The sequence below is a fragment of the Hemitrygon akajei genome, chromosome 9 (genome assembly GCF_048418815.1).
Source record: "Hemitrygon akajei chromosome 9, sHemAka1.3, whole genome shotgun sequence".
Classification (NCBI taxonomy): Eukaryota; Metazoa; Chordata; class Chondrichthyes; order Myliobatiformes; family Dasyatidae; genus Hemitrygon; species Hemitrygon akajei.
Window position 1 is genome coordinate 144,399,364 of NC_133132.1, and position 20,899 is coordinate 144,420,262.

Sequence of the window (20,899 nt, forward strand, 5' to 3'; positions counted from 1 at the left end):
ACCTGTTTGTTAATGCAAATGTGTAATCAGCCAATCAACTGGCAGCAAATCAATGCAAATGATTGTTGATGCCAGACCAGGTGGTTTGAGTATCTCAGAAATTGCTGATCCCCTGTGATTTTCACGCACAACAGTCCCTGGAGTTTACAGAAACTGGTTCAAAAAAACTAAAAACATCCAGTGAGCGGCAGTTCTGTGGGCGAAAATGTCTTGTGTTAATGAGAGAGGTCAGAGAAGAACAGCCAAATTACTGTAGTTCAAGCTGATAGGAAGGCAACAGTAACTCAGATAACCATGTGTTACTAAAGAAGAGCATCACTGAATGGGCATCATGTCTCACCTTGACATGGATGGGCCACAGCAGTAGAAGACCAGAGACATACACTCAGAGGGCACTTTATGAAGTACAAGAGTGAATTAACCCACTCTCAACCCCATCCTCCCACCTTCTCATCGTAACCTTTGCAGCCTTTTCAATCAAAAAAAATATAAACCTTTGTTTTAAGTATACCCACTCACCTGGCTTCTACCGGCACCTGTAGCAATGAATTCCAAAGATTTACCACCTTCTGACTAAAGGAATTTCTCCTCATCTGTTCTAAAGGGCCGACCTTCTATTCTAAGGCTGTGCCCTCTGCTCCTAGACTCTCCCACTATAGGAAACACCTTCTCTACATCCACTCTATCTAGGCCAATCTATATTTGATAGGTTTTTATGAGATTCTGCACCCCCCCCCCCACCATTCTTCTAACCTCCAGTGAGTACAAGCCCAGAACTACAGAACGATCAAATATTCTTCATTCCTAGGATCATTCTCATGAACCTCCTCTGGACCCTCTCCAATGCCAAAGATCTTTCTCTCTGTGATGATCCAATTTCCCTTTGAATGACTGACACCACTGAGTACTATAGGGCAATAGTACTGAACACAATTCTGATGGAACTGGTAGACACATGCTTTAGAAATAGACACACCTAAGGCCATGCATTTTCAGGATACCCTCCAGCCAATACTTTGGAAAATTGTTGATTGATGTCCTTTCCACAAAATGTAGATCAAATCCATTCTGACTATCGACTGATTGATCCACTCTTAATCATCAGGAAATGTGTCATCAACAGTGTCATGGACCTGAACCTACCAGTAATTTGTTCATTGAGACCTAGTTACAGTTTAATTTTAATTTTATTTTATCTAGAACAGTTTCTTCCAACCTAATGAGCCACACTACCCTGCAACCCACCTTCTTAACACCAGCCTAATCACAGGGCAATGTACAATGACCAACTAGCCTGCTAACCCATACGACTTTGGGCTGTGGTAGGAAACTGGAGCATCTGGAGGAAACACACATGGTTACACGGAGAACATACCAATTCTTTACAGATGGCGCTGGAATTGAATTCTGAACGTTGGAGAGCCTCGAGCTGTAATTGTGTCACGCTAATTCGTACCCTACCACACTGCCCCACTTTGGGATCATTGCTCCAGACCCACATCCTAAGCATGGACAAAGAGCTGAATTCCAATGGAGAAGCACGGATGACTGTCCCTGACATCAAGGAAGCACTTGATTCATCATTCGTCAAACAACCCTCGTAAAACTGTGTATCAAGGGAAGAATGCAATAATTCTTGTTACTGCACTTTGCACAAAGAAAAATAGTTACAATTCAAGAGGTCAATCATCCCAGTCACAAGACATAGCTGTAGGAGTTTTTCGAGATAGCTTACTAGACACAACCATCTTTAGCAGCTTCATCAATAACCCTCCTTCTAACATAAAGTCAAAAGTGGGGAGATTCATCATCATTGTGATGACTGCACAATGTGCAATTCTATTTGTAAATCTTCAGAAACAGAAGCTGGCCTCTCTAGCAACATTTATACCCAGTGAATTGATAAATTAAACAAAAACCTGCCTTTTTATACCAACACGTTGTACACTCAGACCTCTAGGGGAAAGAAGTTTTGCCTGATTTCCCCATTGGCATTTAGTGACTAATTTATATTTATGGTGTCTAACTGTGGCCTTGGGCAGTAACTTCTTTTCTGCATCAAACCATATTGTGTTCCTAAATAAAGTCCCAACATGACCATTTCTAGAAAGAGAACCTTGACTTTTTGACATTTCTGTTCTGCTAACCAACTCAACTCCAAACTCCTGGATCTGGGACTCAACACCTGCCTTTGTAAATGGATCCCTGACTTCCTAACTGACAGACTACAATCTGTAGAAGCACCTCCAGCGTGATTATCCTCAACACTGGTGAGCCACAAGGCTGCATCCTCCGCCATTTATTCTGTTGCCTATACATATGCCACTACATGGCCAGATTCTGCTCTGACTCCAATGACAAAACATGCAGATGATATGAGCATAGTGGGCCATATCTCAAATAGTGATGAGTAAGACTACAGGAAGACAAGAGTTTTATGACCTGGTGTCATGACAATGACTTCAGAAAATTGGGCACTACAGTGCCGATCCTCCTATTTATATCAACTGTCAGTGCTGAGGTTGAGAGACTTGGAAACTTCAAGTTCCTAAGGAGTGAACATCACCATTAGCTCATCCTGGTCCAATGGCTTAGATGCCACAGCCAAGCAAGCTCACCACCAAGAAATGCTCTACTTTCTCAGGAAGCTAAAGGAATTTGTCATGTCCACTTTGACCCTCACCAACGTTTATTGATGCACCATAGAATGCATCCTGTCTGGATGCCTAAATGCTTGGATTGGTAACTGCTCTGCCCATGACCTCAAGTAGCTACAGAGAGCTGTGGACACAGCTCAGCACATCACAGAAACTGGTCCCCTCCATATTTTACCACCATAATCAATGATCCCACCCACCATAAGTATACTGTCTTCTCCTCCGTCCCATTGGGCAGTAGATACAAATGCCTGAAACCATGGACACCAGGCTCAAGGCTACTATCCTGCTGTTATAAGACTGTGGGAAGGTTTCATAGTACAAAAGCTAGACTCTTGACCTCACTATCTACCTCATTATGACCTTGCACCTCATTGTCTACCTGCACAGCATTTTCTCTGTAACTTTATCCTGCGCTCTATTATTGTTTTACCTTTTGCTACCCTAATTCAATGAATTGATCTGTATCAATGATATGCCAATTAACAAATTTGCTAATCATGATTAAACTCTTCTGAGGCTTCCAGCTGGGAACAGGTATCAATTTTAACTGACGTTTCAATGCCAAACACTGCCATGAAAAATGATCTAGTGCTTTCCTGGTGTATATGATGAATAAACTCTTCTTGGGCTTCCATCTGGGTACAGGTATTGATCATAATCAACATATCAATGACAGCTTCTGCCACCTGCTTCAGGGATGATGCCTGGGTATGTCTAGACCAGTGGTATTTATACCCTCATAGTTCATCCCTCCTTATTGGTTAGTCCTAATTGAATCTGATTTCCACTCTCCCACCTTGTTTACAATCGAATTTCTGTTCATACTTACAGTGAGACTTGCGTCTTTGTTAAAATTCTGCTTTTCTAGTTTTACTTCAATGGTTGCGTTACTAGGTGGTCCCAAAAGCCATTGGTGTGGCACAGCAGCTTTGTGCTGTCAAAGTCAATCCTAAGTCAATGCAAATGCAACGTTCTGCTACTGCCGATTTCTCCAAACAGAAACACCTCCTGTCCTCCAAGAAGGATTGCCAGGATCCTGAAGAAATACCAGATTAATACCAACCACAAACCCGAAAGAAAGCTCTTATCCCAGCTTATGTGGATCAAAGATGACCTGGGACTAAGGACGTCTGGCGTTTACAGGATTCCCTGTGAACGTGGAGCAGCGTATATCAGCCAGACTGGATGCACGGTGGAAACTCACATCAAGAAACACAGGAGGTGTATCCGTTTGTGTTACCCAGAGAATAACTTTGATGACACAAAACCATCGTGCCACCCCAATGGCTTTTGGGACCGCCTGGTGAAGGAAGCCATTGAATTAAAACCAGAGAAAAAGAATTTTAACAAAGATGAAGGTCTGGCTCTTAGACCTAGAATTTGATTGTAAACAAGGTGGGAGAACAGAACCTGATTGGATGAGGACTAACCAAGCAGGAGGGATGGACTATGGGGGTTATAATTACCACTGGACTAGACATGCTTAGGCATCATCTTTGATGAAGAAGGCAGAGTTTGTCATTGAAACGTCTGTTAAACACCTATACCCAGCTGGAATCCCGAGAAGAGTTTATTCAACATCCACGCTGGGAAAGCACTAGATCTTTTTTCAAATTTAACAATTATTAGTAGGTATTTCCTAAGTACCATTACAAAGTTATCTGTACTAAAGTTTTTTCACCATCCTATATTTTTAATAGCTTTCTATATATTAGAGCACTTACTAATTAAATCACTCACTTGATCATGTCTCCAATTTAGAAAGTTTATTTCTAACAGCAATCATAACATAACGTTGAATAACCATGAACCATGTGTCCCTATGATTTTCATTGGCTAAAACCCTGTCTTTACCAAATCAAATTTTTCTTACCTTGGGCTTTGCTGTATTTGCAACCTTTTTTTTATTTTCTTACATATTAAATGCTGATTGCTATTGCCTGTATATCTCCCTATGTTTTGATAATCTGTTCTAGTTTACTGTGTATTGCTTTTTATGTATTATTTAAGAGGATAGACTCTTGCATGAATAGCAAGACTTACATTCCATAAACTCTTTTCATTATCTCTCTTCCTGTTAGTTTAACTGTCACCAGATGAAATTTTCCATGATAATCATTATTCTATTTTCCTTTACTCATTACACATATTTGGTTACATTTTATTTAACTGGAAGTTAACTTCAGTTTAAGCCTCTTTGTCTATACAATGTGTTGCTAATGGTGAAGTTGTGAGAGGTGTTCAGCAGGATAAATGACAACTGAGCCAAGATGATGGTAGGCAGGAGTGACCTGTTCTGATCAAGTCAGAAAGTAAGAGTGAATCAGCTAAGGTTGGGGAATCGATATTGAGTTCCCTAGGCTGGTATCCACACTGACAGAAGTTCAACGGTTGCTCCTCAAGCTTGCATTGTAACAGTGCAGGTGTCGCAAGCAGAAAGGTCAGAGTGTGAGTAGGATAGTGAATCCAGGTGACATGAAGAAGGAAGTTCAGGGCTAATGTCTTGGTAGAGCATAGTTGTTCCATGAGCGTCACCCAATCGACCTTTGGGTGTTCCATTGTAGAGGACATCACATTGTGAGCACAGTAGATTAAACTGGAAGAAGTGTATGTGAATTGCTGCTCCACCTGGAATGGCAGGAAGGGAAGAGGTAAAAATGTGCAGCAAGATGGGATGGAATATTGAACTGTAGTGATGTAAAGAAAAAGCAAGCTCTTCAGAATGATAAAGGAGCATAAAGGAGCATGGTAGAACATGTGAAAGTAGGAATGAATGGGTCATTTCATGATGGGAATTTTTGCACCGTGGGGTGCCACAGGGAACAGTGCTTGAACCCAGGTGGTTGAAATCAATGATTTAAATGAAAGGATGAAATACAATTTACTCACATTTGCTGATGATGCAGTGCTGGGAGCATACAGAGTGGCTTCAGGGAGATACACAGAGACTGTTTAAGTAAGTGGACAAGAACATGGAAGATGGGATGTAAAGTACAAAGAAATGTAGGTGAAGCTTTTGGTGGAAAAAAGCAGAATCACAAAGTTTCTTTTCAAATGGTGAGGAATTGAGAGATGCCAATGTTCAAAGAAAGCTGTGCTTCCTCATACAGGAATCACGGAGAGTTAATATGTAGCCAGCAACCAATTAGGAATATAGATTTAATGTCCTTCAGTGCAAGAGGATTTGAATACAAGAGTATCGATGACTCATTGCGATGATGGATGCGCTGTGATGAGGGAAGATTTGGAATATGGTGCACAGGACTGGTGCATCTAAAGAAGGATCTATTTGTGGTCAAGGGCTGATGGGAAGATTTATTGGATTCATTTCTGGAATAGTGGGCTTGTCAGGTGAGGAGATATTTAGCAGCGTATACCCTCTTGATATTAGAAGAATAAGAGATTATCTCATTCCTACAGGGGTAGATGTGGAGTTGAGGTTTCCCTTGGCGGAGGTGTTATTATTTCAAAATAAGAGATTGTCCATTCAAGATAGAGAGACTTCTTCACTGTGAGAGAATTTTGCAACGGCAAGAAGTGAGTACAATCAGCAGAAAGCTTTCTTAAGAGTTTGAGATACTTCCCTGCTCTTTCCAGCCCACATTTCTTTAAAAAACACTTAGTGAGTAAATTTTCAGTTATTTTAAATGCCTAATTAGTTCTCCCTTTAATCTTTTAACCTCAAAGGAATAGAAGCTTAATCATGCAATCTGTGCTGAAAGTGTATTAATCTACAGTACTGTGCAACAGGCTTAGGCACGTATATAGAGCTAGGATGCCTAAGACCTGCACAGTACTGTAGTAGTTTTATATATCACATTGTACCATTGTCGCCAACCTTGGCACTCCATCTCTGCCATCTGTCCCATACCCCTCCCGCAGTCGCTCCAACCTCAACATTCTCAAACTCCTTTGCTCTCACCAGATTTACAAACATGCTTTCTGCTTCACGTTGACAAATACAGTACTATGCAAAAGTCTTAGGTATACATATATATATCCCAGTAGAATTATGTCCCAGTCGATTTCTGCGGAACTGTACTCTATCCCCCCCCAAACCTTCCTTCTCGGAGGGGCTCTGGCCCATACTGAACATGGCACCACAAATGGACAGATTGGAGATTCAAGGCAAATGAAGCTTCACCTGCACAGAGGGACCACTCATCCCCAGGACCCTGATAGCTGTTGCAATGGTGCATTTGCTTTGGGTGATTTAAGTGTTTAGAATCTTCAGCTCTGTAGTAATTTTCTATCCTAAGAAACCTCGCAATATAGAAAGTTGTGATATAGTAGAACAAGCTGCAGTTGTTGGAAAGCATAAATTTAAATAGGTTTTCATGTCATGATTTTGCTGTAATCAATAGAGCCCCTGTAATGCAAATAATGTTCCCAATCCATCAGTCAAATTCATGTCATGGAAACAATCCACACTTTGGAAACATTTGCTATGGCTGAACTACCTGTATCACTAATTAAGTCAATATTTACAAGTACCAGGGAAACAGGAAGGCAACCAAGAATCTTACAATTCTCTGGGCAGAGGCAACTGACTGAACTACAATCCTTCCATTTTGTTGGCCTTAGTCTCCCTCCCACCCTTGTCAACAAAACTAGCTGGCTGATCAGGAGGAGGAATCAGCAGTAAGAGGCTATAGATCAAAAGTCTTTATGACCATCCCTGAGCATCTGGGAGAGGAACAGATCAATAGTCGCGATAAAAGGAAGTGAAGTTTCAATGTCCAAGGTTTTAGTGGGGCGCCAAGAAGTGGTACATGATTGGAACAGCGAAGAGGTATCTCATCAGATTTGATGTGGGCAGCTTCTGCTCCTCTTCCAAAGCAGGATAGCTTCCATTTTGGGGTGGCATCGCCTGGATGCCTTTCATGGTTGGATTGGCAGGGAAGCCCATGCAACAGCAGTGAATATCAAACCAACCTCTCAATTGCAGCATTGTAGCCATTTTAAATATTTTACTGAAGCATGCAGTCATTCCAAAATGGACTCTCTTATGGTAAGCTGTGAAAAGGCTGTGGATACAGGTAGAATGCACTGTATGCATTTTTCTATTACATTATACAGGAACAGAATTAAGCCATTTGGCCTATAGAGTCTATTCCGCCATTTCATCATGGCTAATCCATTTCCCTCTCAGCCCCAATCTCCGCCCTTCTTCCCGTATTCCCTCATGCCCTGACTAATCAAAAATCCATCAATCTCTGCATTAAATATACATAAAGACTTGGCCTCCACAGCTGCCCGTGGCAATGAATTCCACAGATTCACCACCTTCTGGCTAAAGAAATTCCTCCTCATGTTCATTCTAGAAGGACGCCCCTTTATTTTGTGGCTGTGCTCCCTGATCTTAGACTCTCCCGCCATCCACATCCACTCTATCAAAGCCTTTCACCACTCAATTGGTTTCAATGAGATCCTTCACTCATTCTTCTGAAATCTAGCGAGTACAGACCCAGAGCCATCAAATGCTCTTCATATGATAAGCCTTTCAATCCTGGAATAATTTCCGTGAATCTCCTTTGAACCCTCTGCAGTTTCAGCACATCCCTTCTAAGATAAGGTGTCCAAACCTGCTCACAATACTCCAAGTGAGGCCTCACCAGTGCTTTATTAAGTCTCAACATTACACATTTGCTTTTATATTCTAGACCTCTTGAAATGAATGCTAACATCACATTTACCTTCCTTACCACCAACTCAACCTGCAAATTAACCTTTTGGGAATCCTGCACAAGGACTCTTAAGTTCCTTTGAATCTCATATTTTTCAATTTTCTCTCCATTTAGAAAATAGTCTAAATGGACTACCAAAGTGCAAGACCATACACTTTCTGACACTATATTCCATCTGCATCTTCTTTGTCCATTCTCCGAATCTACGTCCTTCTGTAGTTTGTCTGCTTCTTCACACTACCTGCCCCTCTATGTATCTTTGTACTGTCCTCAAACTTGGCCACAAAGCCATCATTTCTGTCATCCAAATCATTGGCATACAAAGTAAAAAGAAGTGATCCTAACACAGACCCCTGTGGACACTACTAGTCACCTGAAGTGAACTAGAAAAGGCTCCCTTTATTTCCACTCTTTGCTTCCTGCCATTCAGCCAATGCTCTATCCATGCTAGAATCTTTCCTGTAATACCATGGCTTCTTAACTTGTTAAGCAGCCTCATATGGCACCTGGTCAAAAGCCTTCTGAAAATCCAAGTACACAACATTCACCAATTCTCCTTTGTCTCTCCTGCTTGTTATTTCTTCGAAGAATTCCAACAGATTTCTTAAACAAGATTTTTCCTTAAAGGAACTATGCTGGCTTCAGCCTATTTTATCATGTGCCTCCATACCTTGAAACCATAGCCTTAATAATCGACTCCAGCATCTTCCCAACCACTGAGGTCAGACTAACTAGCCCATAATTTCCTTTCTTCTGCCTCTTTCCCTTTTTGAAGAGTGGAGTGCCATTTGCAATTTTCCATTTCCCCGGAATCATTCCAGAATCATTTGATTTTTGAAAGATCAATACTAATGCCTCCGCAATCTCTTCAGACACCTCTTTCTGAACTCTGGTCCAGGTGACTTATCTACCTTCAGGCCCTTCAGTTTCCCAAGAACCTTTCCCTAGTAATGGCAACTTCACATACTTCTGACCCATGACACTATTGAACCTCCATCATATTGCTGTCTTCCACAGTAAAGACTGAAGCAAAATACTGATGCAGTTCATCCACCATTTCACTTTCTTCCATTATTACTTCTCCAGCATCATTTTTCAATGGTCTGATATCTACTCTCATCTCTCTTTTACACCTTATGTATCTGTAGAAACCTCTGGTATCCTCTTTAATATTATTGGTTAGCTTACTTTCGTATTCTATCTTTTCCTTCTTTATGACTTTTTTAGTTGTCTTCTGTTGTTTTTTAAAAGCTTCCAAATCCTCTAACTTCCCACTAATTTTTGCTCAATTATATGCCCTCTCTTGGCTTTTATGTTGACTTTGACTTCTATTCAGCCATGGTTGCTCATCCTGCCTGTAGAAGATCCTGAGAGGCAGGATTTATGAACATTTGGAGAGGTATAATATGATTAGGAATAGTCAGTGTGGCTTTGTCAAAGGCAGGTTACCTGATTGAATTTTTGGAGGATATGACTAAACACATTGATGAAGGTAGAGCAGTAGATGTAGTGTACATGGATTTTAGCAAGGCATTTGATAAGGTACCCCATGCAAGGCTTATTGAGAAAGTAAAGAGGCATGGGATCCAAGGGGACATTGCTTTGTGGATTGAGAACTTGGTTGCCCACAGAAGGCAACGAGTGGTTGTAGATGGGTCATATTCTGCATGGAGGTTGGTGACCAGTGGTGTGCCTTAGGGATCTGTTCTGGGACCCTTACTCTTTGTGATTTTTATAAATGACTTGGATGAGGGAGAGGAGGGATGGGTCAGTAAGTTTTCTGATGACACAAAGGTTGGAGGTGTTGTGGATAGTGTGAAGGGCTGCCAGAGGTTGCAGCAGGACATTGATAGGATGCAAAACTGGGCTGAGAAGTGGCAGATGGAGTTCAACCCTGATAAGTGCAAAGAGATTCATTTTGGTAGGTCAAATATGATGGCAGACTATAGTATTAATGATAAGGCTCTTACAATGTGGAAGATCAGAGGGATCTTGGGGTCCGAGTCCATAGGATGCTCAAAGCAGCTGCGCAGGTTGACTCTGTGGTTAAGAAGGCGTATGGTGTATAGGCCTTCATTAATAATGGAATTGAATTTAGGAGCCGAAAGGTAATGTTGCTAATATAAGTTGCTAATATAATGTTGGTAATATAGGACACTGGTCAGACCCCACTTAGAGTACTGTGCTCAGTTCTGGTCGCCTCACTAGAGGAAGGATGTGGAAGCCATAGAAAGGGTGCAGAGGAGATTTACAAGGATGTTGCCTGGATTGGGGCGTATGCCTTATGAAAACAGGTTGATTGAGCCTTTTCTCCTTGGAGCAATGTAGGATGAGAGGTGATCTGATAGAGGTGTATAAGATGATGAGAGGCATTGATCATGTGAATAGTCAGAGGCTTTTTCCCAGGGCTGAAATGGTTGCCACAAGGGAACACATGTTTAAGGTGCTGGGGAGTAGCGACAGAGGAGATGTCAAGGGTAAGATTTTTACTCAGAGAATGATGAGTGTGTGGAATGGGCTGCGGGCAACTGTGGTGGAGGCAGATACGATAGGGCCTATTAAAAGACTTTTGGAGAGGTATATGGGGTTTAGGAAAATAGAGGGCTATGGGTAAGCCTAGTAATTTCTAAGGTAGGTACATAATCGGCACAACTTTGCGGGCCGAAGGGTCTGTATTGTGCTGTAGGATTTCTATGTTTCTATGTAATACTTCTTTGCGATATATCTATCCTGTGCCTTCTGAATTGCTCCCAGATACTCCGCCATTGCTGCCCTGCCATCAACTTGGCTTGTGACCCCTACCAATCAACTTTGGCCAGCTCCTCTCTCATGTCTTTGTAATTCCCATTACTTCACTGTAATACTGATATATCTGACTTTGGCTTCTCTTTCTCCAGTTGCAGGGTGAATTCTATCATATTATGATCACCTATCTCTAAGTGTTCTTTTACCTTAAACTCTCAAATCAATTCCAGTTCATTGGACAACACCTAATCCAAAAAAGCTGATCCCTTATAGGCTCAACCACAAGCTGCTCTAAAAAGTCATCTTGTAGGCGTTCTACAAATTCCTCCTGTTGTTATGCAGCACCAACCTGATTTTCCCAGTCTACCTGCATATTGAAATTTGACTATATGACTATCGTAACATTGCCCTTTATTACAACACACACCCATCTGTGCCAGCTTCTAAGGTTTAGATGCTCTAACTTTCTGGGGTATGGATAGCTGGCTTGGCCTCTTGAAAAATTCAGGACAGTCCTGCTAATTGGTGATCATGTTTTTGGCACCAAATATTGAGCATTTAAGGAGCACCTGAACTGAGGTTTGCTGCTCAATCATAAGCCTACCCATGATTTTGCCTAGTGCTGTTGTGTTCTCAGATTCTCGATCCAGTTTGAAACCGTGTTTCGATCCTAGCCTTAGGTATTCCAGCATTTGGGTCCAAGCTATCCTCGTCAACGACTTCTGTCACACCCTTTTGACATGCCTTTTCAATCTTCTGTTGTAAATTGTCGACCACATCTTTGCTGCAGTTCAGATATCTGTATGTAACTCCCATCAGGGTCTTTTTCCCTTGCAGTTTCTTAGATCTACTCATAATGATTCTACACCTTCTGATCCCATGTCACCTCTTTCTAGTGATTTGATTTCATTTTTTACCATCAGAGCAACCTCAACCCCTCTGCCTACCTGTCTGTCCTTTCGATACAATGTGTGTCCATGGTCGTTAAGCTCCCAGCTATAATCTCTTAGCCACGATTTGGTGATGCCCACAACGTCATACATACCAATCTGTAACTGTGCTGCAAGTTCATCTACCTTATTCCGTATACTGCATGCATTCAAATATAACACCTTCAGTACTGTATTTATTCATCACCCTTTTCTATTTTGTCCCCCTTTTACATTGCAACTCATCCTGTTGAATGCAATTTTGCCCTATCAACAGCCTCTTCTTGCTAGCAGTCTCTGTACAGTCTTTGTTTGTAAATCAACTATCTCATCCTCAGCCCAATCATTCCAGTCCTCATTCCCCTGCCAAGAGCTCTTCTGAACAGCTCTAGCAAACCTGCCTGCAAGGATATTAACCCCCTCTCATGCTCAGGTGTAACCCATCCCTTTTGTACAGGTCGTATCTTTCCCAAAAGAGATCCCCATGATCCAGAAATCTGAACCCCTGCCCCCTGCATCACATCCTCAGGCAAGCATTTATTTGCCAAATCATTTATTCTTGCCCTCACTGGTATGTGATACAGGCAGCAGTCAAAAGATTTCTCTTCAGGACCTCCTCACCCTTTCTACCTATATCATTCGTGTCAATATGTTCCATGACTAATGGCTGCTCACTCTCACCCTGGAGAGTGCCATAAACCTGATCTGAGACATCTCTGACTCTGGCACTTGAGAGGCAACGTATCATTCGCGTCCATAGAATCTCATTTCAATTCCTCTACTTATGGAATCTCTTATCATTACTGCGGTCCTCTTCGGCTCTCTTCTCTTCTGTGCAACAGTACCAGACACCTGGTTGCTGCATCTTAGCCCCCTCCTCCCCAGCCCCCCCGTAGGTCATCCACAATGGTATACTTATTATTGAGGCGAATGGCCACAGGGGTACTCTGCACTAGCTGCCTATTTCCCTTTCCTTGCCTGACAGTGACCCAGTCATCAGCATCCTGAAACCTAGGTTTTTTTTTAAACTGTTGCATCCAAGGAAATAAGGCCTGAAGCCTAATATCAGGACTACCACACGTGAGCAAGAGTCAGACTCCGCAGCCCTCCTTCCCAAGAGGTGGGCATCCATGAAAATCGTGCACCATATTTTTATCATCCTGTTTTTATTAATAAACAGAAAATACAAAAGAGAAGATCTGCAGATGCTGGAAATCCAAGCAACACTCACAAAATGCTGGAGGAATTCAGCAGGCCAGGCAGCATCTATGGAAAAGAGTAAACAGTCAACGTTTCAAGCTGACGTCCTGGTGAAGGGTCTTGACATAAAATGTTGTTACTCTTTTCCACTGAGTTCCTCCAGCATATTGTGCGTGATGCACAATAATTAGGTTAATTTCTGAATCCTTCTTGCTTTGATGTCTTACGTGGGAATTCTTGGGCTTTATTTGGCAACCTTTGCCGGAGGCTTGCTGTAGTCTGTCATTATTTAAAATCCTGTAAAACGATTATTTTTTGTGTATAAAAAGTGTGTTGAATTTTAATCATGGTCACAAGTTTATTTATCGTCAGCTCATTTTTTTTTTCATTTGCTGTTTGATGCAGCGCAAAGATGGTCAGATGCAAAGGTCAATCCGTGAAGTGAATACGACGAACCGGGCATGTGTGCTGTGGGACTTAGAGGAAGATACAGAGTACGTGATCCAAGTTCAGTCAATTGGCCTGAACGGGGAAAGCCGGGCCAGCAAGCGTGTCCAATTCAGAACTCTAAAGGAAACTGATTGGGTGCCATCAAATAGCTCGAACAAAGGTGAGATCTCTTAATTTATTATTTACCCTGGCTTTCTGCCATGTACTTTAATGTTCTCTGGCAACCTATCAGTTATACACAGGGGAGCATCCTAATGGTGCAGCTATCTGCACATTCTAATATGATGACTAAAGTGTTATTCACACTGTCACTGCAAATACTTCCATGCATTTTTGTGAATGTAAGCAGAGTTATCTGGGAATAGTGGCTTGTAAAGTATTTCTAGGTCTTTAAACTAAGTGCTATATCAATCACTAAGGGAACCACATTCTTTGAAATTCTGTTCAAGTGTTGTAAGAAGACAGTTTAATATGCACTCAGTGACCATTTAATTAGGTACAGGAGGCACCGAATAAAGTGGCCGGTGAGTGTGTATCTATGTGTTTGTGATCTTCTGCTGCTGTAGCCCATCCATTTCAAGGTTCAATGTGTTGTGCATTCAGAGATGCTGCTCTGCACATCACTGTTGTATGGAGGTTGTCCAGCATGTCTGACAATGACAAGAAATCTATGTGGGAGAGATTCACCACGGTTGTAGTAGGCAGCCGTCGATCCCAGGGGATCGTGGATTTGCGCCTCTGGTGGACTGTCTCCTCTGCAGGGTGCAAGCCTGGGCTGGAAGATTTGAAGAGCCGGCTGTGGCCCATGCAGCGGGCTCCCCCTCTCCACGTCACTGATGTAGTCCAAGGGAAGGGCAAGCGCTGATACAGCTTGGCACCAGAGGTTACCAGAGTGAATTTATAAACATCATCAAACTGCCTTAGGGGCCCCGGCTCCAGATTTCTTCGTCGTGGTTTACTCCTGAAGCCTTTCCCATGGATGGGTATGGCTGCAAGGCAGCGGAGGTATAAAATCAGAGTTTTCCTTCTCCTAGGTGGGCTGCCATCCAAGGCTGACGAGCCCCACCTGCCCGAACTGCTGTTGTAACGCATGGCTACTTGAGTTACTGTTGCCTTCCTGTCAGCTTGAGCCAACCTGGCCTTTCTCATGAGCAAGGTGTTGTTGCCCACTGAACTGTCTCTCACTAGATGTTTTTTGTTTTCCATACGATTCTCTGTAAACTCTAAAGACTTCTGTGCGTGAAAACCTTAGGAGATCAGCAGTTTCTGAGATACTCAAACCAGCCGGTCTGGCAAAAAAAAAATCATTCCACGGTCAAAGTCACTGAGATGATATTTCTTCCCCATTCAGCTGTTTGATCTGAACAGCAAATGAACCTGTCAGCCATGTCTGCATGCTTTTATGCATTGAGTTGCTGTCACATGACTTGCTGATTAGATATTGGCATTAACCAGCAGATATTCTGGTGTACCTAATAAAATGGCCACTGTTCTCTATAGTTTGACAGAATTATTTTGAAAACAGCTTCTTTACATTTTATGCCTTGCTGACACAAGAAACATTTTCATTGGTTATCATTTTCCCAGCGACTAACAGGCATATGGCCACTGAAGTAATTACTTCCCTGTAGAATAAAGTGTTCTTTGGTCTGTTCAATAAACGTGAGATAATTGTGCACTAAATCTTAGCTGAAGGAAACATTGTTTAGTCGAAGTGAAAAGAAACAGAGTTAATTTTGGGAATGTATTATCATAGAGAATGAATTTCGTTTTTTAATGTGTCCTCTATAAGGCTACAGATAAGCCTACAAGAGGAGAGACTGTATTTGATCTGGTAAAATGAACCTGGTCAGATGTCAGATCTCTCAATGGGAGAGCATTTTGCAGATAGTGATCACAATTCTATCTCCTTTACCATAGCATTGGAGAGGAATAGAAACAGACAAATTAGGGAAACGTTTAATTGGAGTAAGGGGAAATATGAGACTATCAGGCAGGACACGAGGAAATCTGCAGATGTTGGAAATTCAAACAACAACACACACAAAATCCCTGCAGCCCAAATCTTGGTGATTGTAGGAATGATTTGCAGCGGACTGAAAAGCTTGAGCATGTAGATATTCAGGAAGAGTATGTGCTGGAGCACGGACGGGTTGTACCCTAGGCGAGGAGGAGATTGCTGAACCTCTGGCGATGATCTTTGCATCATCAATGAGGATGGGAGAGGTTCCGGAGAATTGGAGGGTTGGGGATGTTGTTCCCTTATTCAAGAAAGGGAGTAGAGATAGCCCAGGAAATTATAGGCCAGTGAGTCTTACCTCAGTGTTTGTTAAGTTGATGGAAAAGATCCTGAGAGGCAGGATTTATGAACATTTGAAGAGGCATAATATGATTAGGAATAGTCAGCATGGCTTTGTCAAAGACAGGTCTTGCCTTACGAGCCTGATTGAATATTTTGAGGATATGACTAAACACATTGATGAAGGTAAAGCAGTAGATGTAATATATATGAATTTCAGCAAGGCATTTGATAAGATACTCCATGCAAGGCTTATTGAGAAAGTAAGGAGGCACGGGATCCAAGGGCACATTGCTTTGTGGATCCAGAACTGGCTTGCCCACAGATGGCAAAGAGTGGTTGTAGACAGGTCATATTCTGCATGGAGACAGGTGACCAGTGATGTGTCTAAGGGATGTGTTCTGGGACCCCTACTCATTGTGATTTTTATAAATGACCTGAATGAGGAAGTGGAGGGATGGATTAGTAAATTTGCTGATGACACAAAGGTTGGGGGTGTTGTGGATAGTGTAGAGGGCTGTCAGAGGTTACAGACATTGATAGATTGCAAATCTGGACTGAGAAGTGGCAGATAGAGTTCAACCCAGACAAGCGTGAGGTGGTTCATTTTAGTAGGTCAAATATGATGGTAGAATATAGTATAATGACAAGACTCTTGGCAGTGTGGAGGATCAGAGGGATCTTGGGGTCCGAGTCTATAGGACACTCAAAGCTGCTACACAGGTTGACTCTGTGGTTAAGAAGGCATACAGTGCATTGACCTTCATGAATCATGGGATTCAGTTTAAGAGCTGAGAGGTAATGTTGCAGCTATATAGGACCTTGGTCAAACCCCACTTGGAGTTCTGTGCTCAATTCTGGTCGGCTCACTATAGGAAGGATGTGAAAAGCATAGAAAGGGTGCAGAGGAGATTTACAAGGATGTTGCCTGGATTGGGGAGCATGCCTTATGAAAACAGGTTGAGTGAGCTCGGCCTTTTCTCCTTGGAGTGATGGAGGATGAGAGGTGACCTGATAGAGGAGTACAAGATAATGAGAGGCATTGATTGTGTGGATAGTGAAAGGCTTTTTCCGAGGGCTGAAATGGCTAACACGAGAGGGCACAGTTTTAAGGTGCTTGGCAGTAAGTACAGAGTAGATGTCGGGGTAAGTTTTTTACGCAGAGTGTGGTGAGAGCGTGGAATGGGCTGCAGCGGCGGTGGTGGAGACAGAAACTAAAGGGTCTTTTAAGAGACTCCTGGATAGGTACATGGAGCTTAGAAATATACAGAGCTATGGGTAAACCTAGGTAGTTCTAAGGTAAGGACATGTTCACCGCAGCTTTGTGGGCCGAAGGACCTGTATTGTGCTGTAGATTTTCTATGTTTCTATGTGATGCACCATCAATAACTCACGCCGAGACTTAGGAAGTGAGATATCGGCTTTTATTGACTGAAGAACAACACTACATCCTGGGGAAATGAGGGAGAGCAGCAGGCCACAGTCGCCTTTATACAGGGGTCTGTGGGAGGAGCCACAGGGGTAGTCAGCAGGGTCTTGGGAGGAGCCACAGGAGCAGTCAGACAGGTATATCTAGTTCACCACATTCACCCCTCCTTTGTTTAAAAAAAAATTCCCAAGTATATTTACAGGTTAAGTCGATCAGGTGGTCGAATCGTTCGCTGCGATCTACGGAGCTCCGGCTGCAATTGCACAGGAGCCGGAGGTGATGACGGCACAGGTGCCGGAGGTGGTGTGTGCTCCGAAGGCGGAGAGTGGGTTAATTCTGTCCCAACAGGAGGTGTCAGGGATCCCTCGCGTGTGAGCGAGGGCCCTGGAACAGACGCATACGGAGTCTGTGTGGGGCACGGTGCGCGCGGAGTCACTTCGGGTACAGGGTGCAAAGTTACCGTGGAGTGCTCGGGGTAGTGGTCTGCTGCTCCGGCGGGCGCCAGGTCGCGGACAGAGACCGTGTCCTCCCGCCCATCAGGCAAGACCACGTAGGCATACTGGGGATTAGCATGCAGGAGGTGAACCTTCTCGACCAGTGGTGAGTACTTATTACTCCTCGCATGTTTACGCAGCAGCACTGGCCCCGGGGACGTCAGCCAAACTGGCAGGGTGGTCCCAGTGACAGACTTCCTGGGAAAAGAGAATAAGCGTTCGTGAGGGGTGGCATTAGTGGACGTACACAACAGGGAGCGGATAGAGTGGAGTGCCTCAGGGAGGACCTCCTGCCATCGGGAGACCGGCAACCCTTGTGACTTAAGGGCTAAAAGTATGGCCTTCCACACCGTGGCATTCTCCCTCTCCACCTGGCCATTCCCCCGGGGATTATAACTCGTGGTGCGACTAGTAGCTATGCCCCTAGCAAGCAGGAACCGGCGCAACTCGTCACTCATAAAGGAGGACCCTCTATCACTGTGGACATAGCAGGGATATCCGAACAGTGTGAAGAGCTGGCGCAGGACTTTTATGACCGACGTGGTAGTAGTGTCGGGGCAGGGAACGGCAAAGGGGAATCGCGAGTACTCGTCAATAATATTGAGAAAGTAGACATTGCGGTCGGTGGAGGGAAGGGGGCCCTTAAAGTCAATACTCAGTCGCTCAAAAGGGCGGGTGGCCTTGACAAGCTGCGCAGTGTCAGGACGGTAGAAGTGCGGTTTGCACTCAGCGCAGATCTGGCAGTCCCTGGTCATCGTCCTGATGTCCTCCAGGGAGTACGGCAGGTTCCGGGCTTTAATGAAGTGATAAAACCGGGTGACCCCCGGGTGGCAAAGTTGGGCATGAAGGGCATACAGCTGGTCGAGCTGGGCACTAGCACACGGTCCCCGGGATAGGGCATCAGACGGTTCATTGAGCCTGCCAGGCCGGTACAGGATATCGTAAGTATAGGTGGAGAGTTCTATTCTCCATCGCAAAATTTTATCATTTTTGATTTTGCCCCGCTGTTGGCTGCTGAACATGAACGCAACCGAGCGCTGGTCGGTCAGCAAGGTGAACCTTCTGCCGGCGAGATAGTGCCTCCAGTGCCGAATAGCTTCCACTATGGCTTGGGCTTCTTTCTCCACCGTGGAGTGCCGAAGTTCAGAGCCTTGAAGGGTACGGGAAAAAAACGCCACTGGCCTGCCTTCCTGATTGAGGGTAGCAGCCAGCGCGACGTCAGAGGCGTCACTCTCTACTTGGAAGGGAATGGTCTCGTCTACCGCATGCATCGTTGCTTTGGCAATGTCCCCTTTAATGCAGCTGAAGGCCGCGCGGGCCTCGGCAGAGAGGGGAAAGGTGGTAGACTTGACCAGGGGGCGGGCCTTGTCTGCGTAATGGGGAACCCATTGGGCGTAATAGGAAAAAAAACCCAGGCACCGCCGGAGGGCCTTGAGAGTAGTGGGAAGAGGGAGTTCTAACAGGGGGCGCATACGGTCGGGGTCAGGGCCAATGACCCCGTTCTCCACGACATACCCAAGGATAGCGAGTCGTGTGGTTCTGAACACACACTTGTCCTTGTTATAAGTGAGGTTCAAAGCATCGGCCACCTGGAAAAAAACGTTGGAGGTTGGCGTCATGGTCCGACCAGTCGCGACCACAGATGGTGATGTTATCTAGATAGGGAAATGTGGCCGTCAGTTTGTACTGGTCCACCATCCGGTCCATCTCCCTCTGGAAGACTGAGACCCCATTTGTGACACCAAATGGGACGCGCAGAAAGTGATAGAGCCTGCCACCCGCCTCGAAGGCGGTGTAGGGGCGGTCCTCTGGGCGGATGGGGAGCTGGTGATAAGCGGATTTCAGATCAATTGTCGAGTACACCTTGTACTGAGCTATCTGGTTGACCATATCCGCGATGCGGGGTAGGGGGTATGCGTCAAGCTGCGTGAATCTATTGATGGTCTGGCTGTAGTCCACAACCATCCTATTTTTCTGCCCAGTCCGAACAACGACCACCTGGGACCGCCATGGGCTTGTGCTTGGCTCAATGATCCCCTCCCTGAGCAGCCGCTGCACCTCTGAATGAATAAAGGCCCTGTCCCCCGCACTGTACCTCCTACTTTTAGTTGCCACAGGTTTACAGTCGGGGGTCAGGTTGGTGAACAGCGATGGGGGAGGGATCTTGAGGGTGGAGAGGTTGCAAATAGTGTCAGCAGCACAGCTATCGGCATGGTGCTGGGCGGGATGTGGGGTTCGGGGTGTATGTGCGTGTGGTAACGGAGTATATGGCGAAGTCCCACCAAACTGAGGATTCCTGACAGTGAGTGGCGGGTGGGGCCCGTCATATGCCATAGTCACACTTTCGAGATGGCTCTGGAAGTCCAGCCCCAATAGCACAGGTGCGCACAGTCGAGGCATGACCAGGAACGCAAAGTTCCGATATTCTGTGCCCTGCACCACCAATGTCGCTACACAACCCACCCGGATGTCTGTGGAATGCGACCCTGAAGCCAAGGTGATCTTCTGACGGACCGGCCGTGTCACGAGTCCGCAGCGTTTCACTGTGGCCGGGTCAATAAAACTCTCAGTGCTGCCCGTGTCAAACAGGCAGCTAGTCCTGCGCCCCTCCACCAGGATGTCCATCATCGACCTTGCGAGCTGGTGCGGGGCGCTTTGATCGAGGGTCACGGAAGCCAGCGTTGAACGGGGCGTGTCGGGGGCGGGGCCTGGTGACGCCAGCAAAGATTGCCGCTCACATCCGGGCATGCAAGATGGCGGCTCCCAGGTCGCACACGGGTAGGTAGGGGCGGGGCCTGGTGACGCCGGCAAAGATGGTTGTCCACATCCGGTCATGCAAGATGGCGGCCCCCAGGTCTCAGACGCGGCGCTGCTCGACCCCGGGCGCGGTTTAGATTTACAGACCTTGGCGAAATGGCCCTTCTTCCCGCAGCTGGAACAAGTCGCTTTGCGCGCCGGACAGCTTACCCGGGCATGTTTCCGAAGCCCACAAAAGTAACAGAGTTT

At 44.8% G+C, this 20,899-nt stretch overlaps 1 protein-coding gene across 2 annotated transcripts in view; it reads left to right on the forward strand.

The window, feature by feature from the left end:
• fndc4a (fibronectin type III domain containing 4a) overlaps positions 1 to 20,899 on the forward strand; it is a 212,218-nt gene that overhangs the window by 96,273 nt on the left and 95,046 nt on the right. For both annotated transcript variants that reach the window (XM_073057187.1, XM_073057186.1), the window contains exon 3: positions 13,627 to 13,831. In XM_073057187.1, coding sequence (XP_072913288.1) covers positions 13,627 to 13,831 — 205 coding nt within the window. The remainder of the gene's footprint in view (positions 1 to 13,626; positions 13,832 to 20,899) is intronic.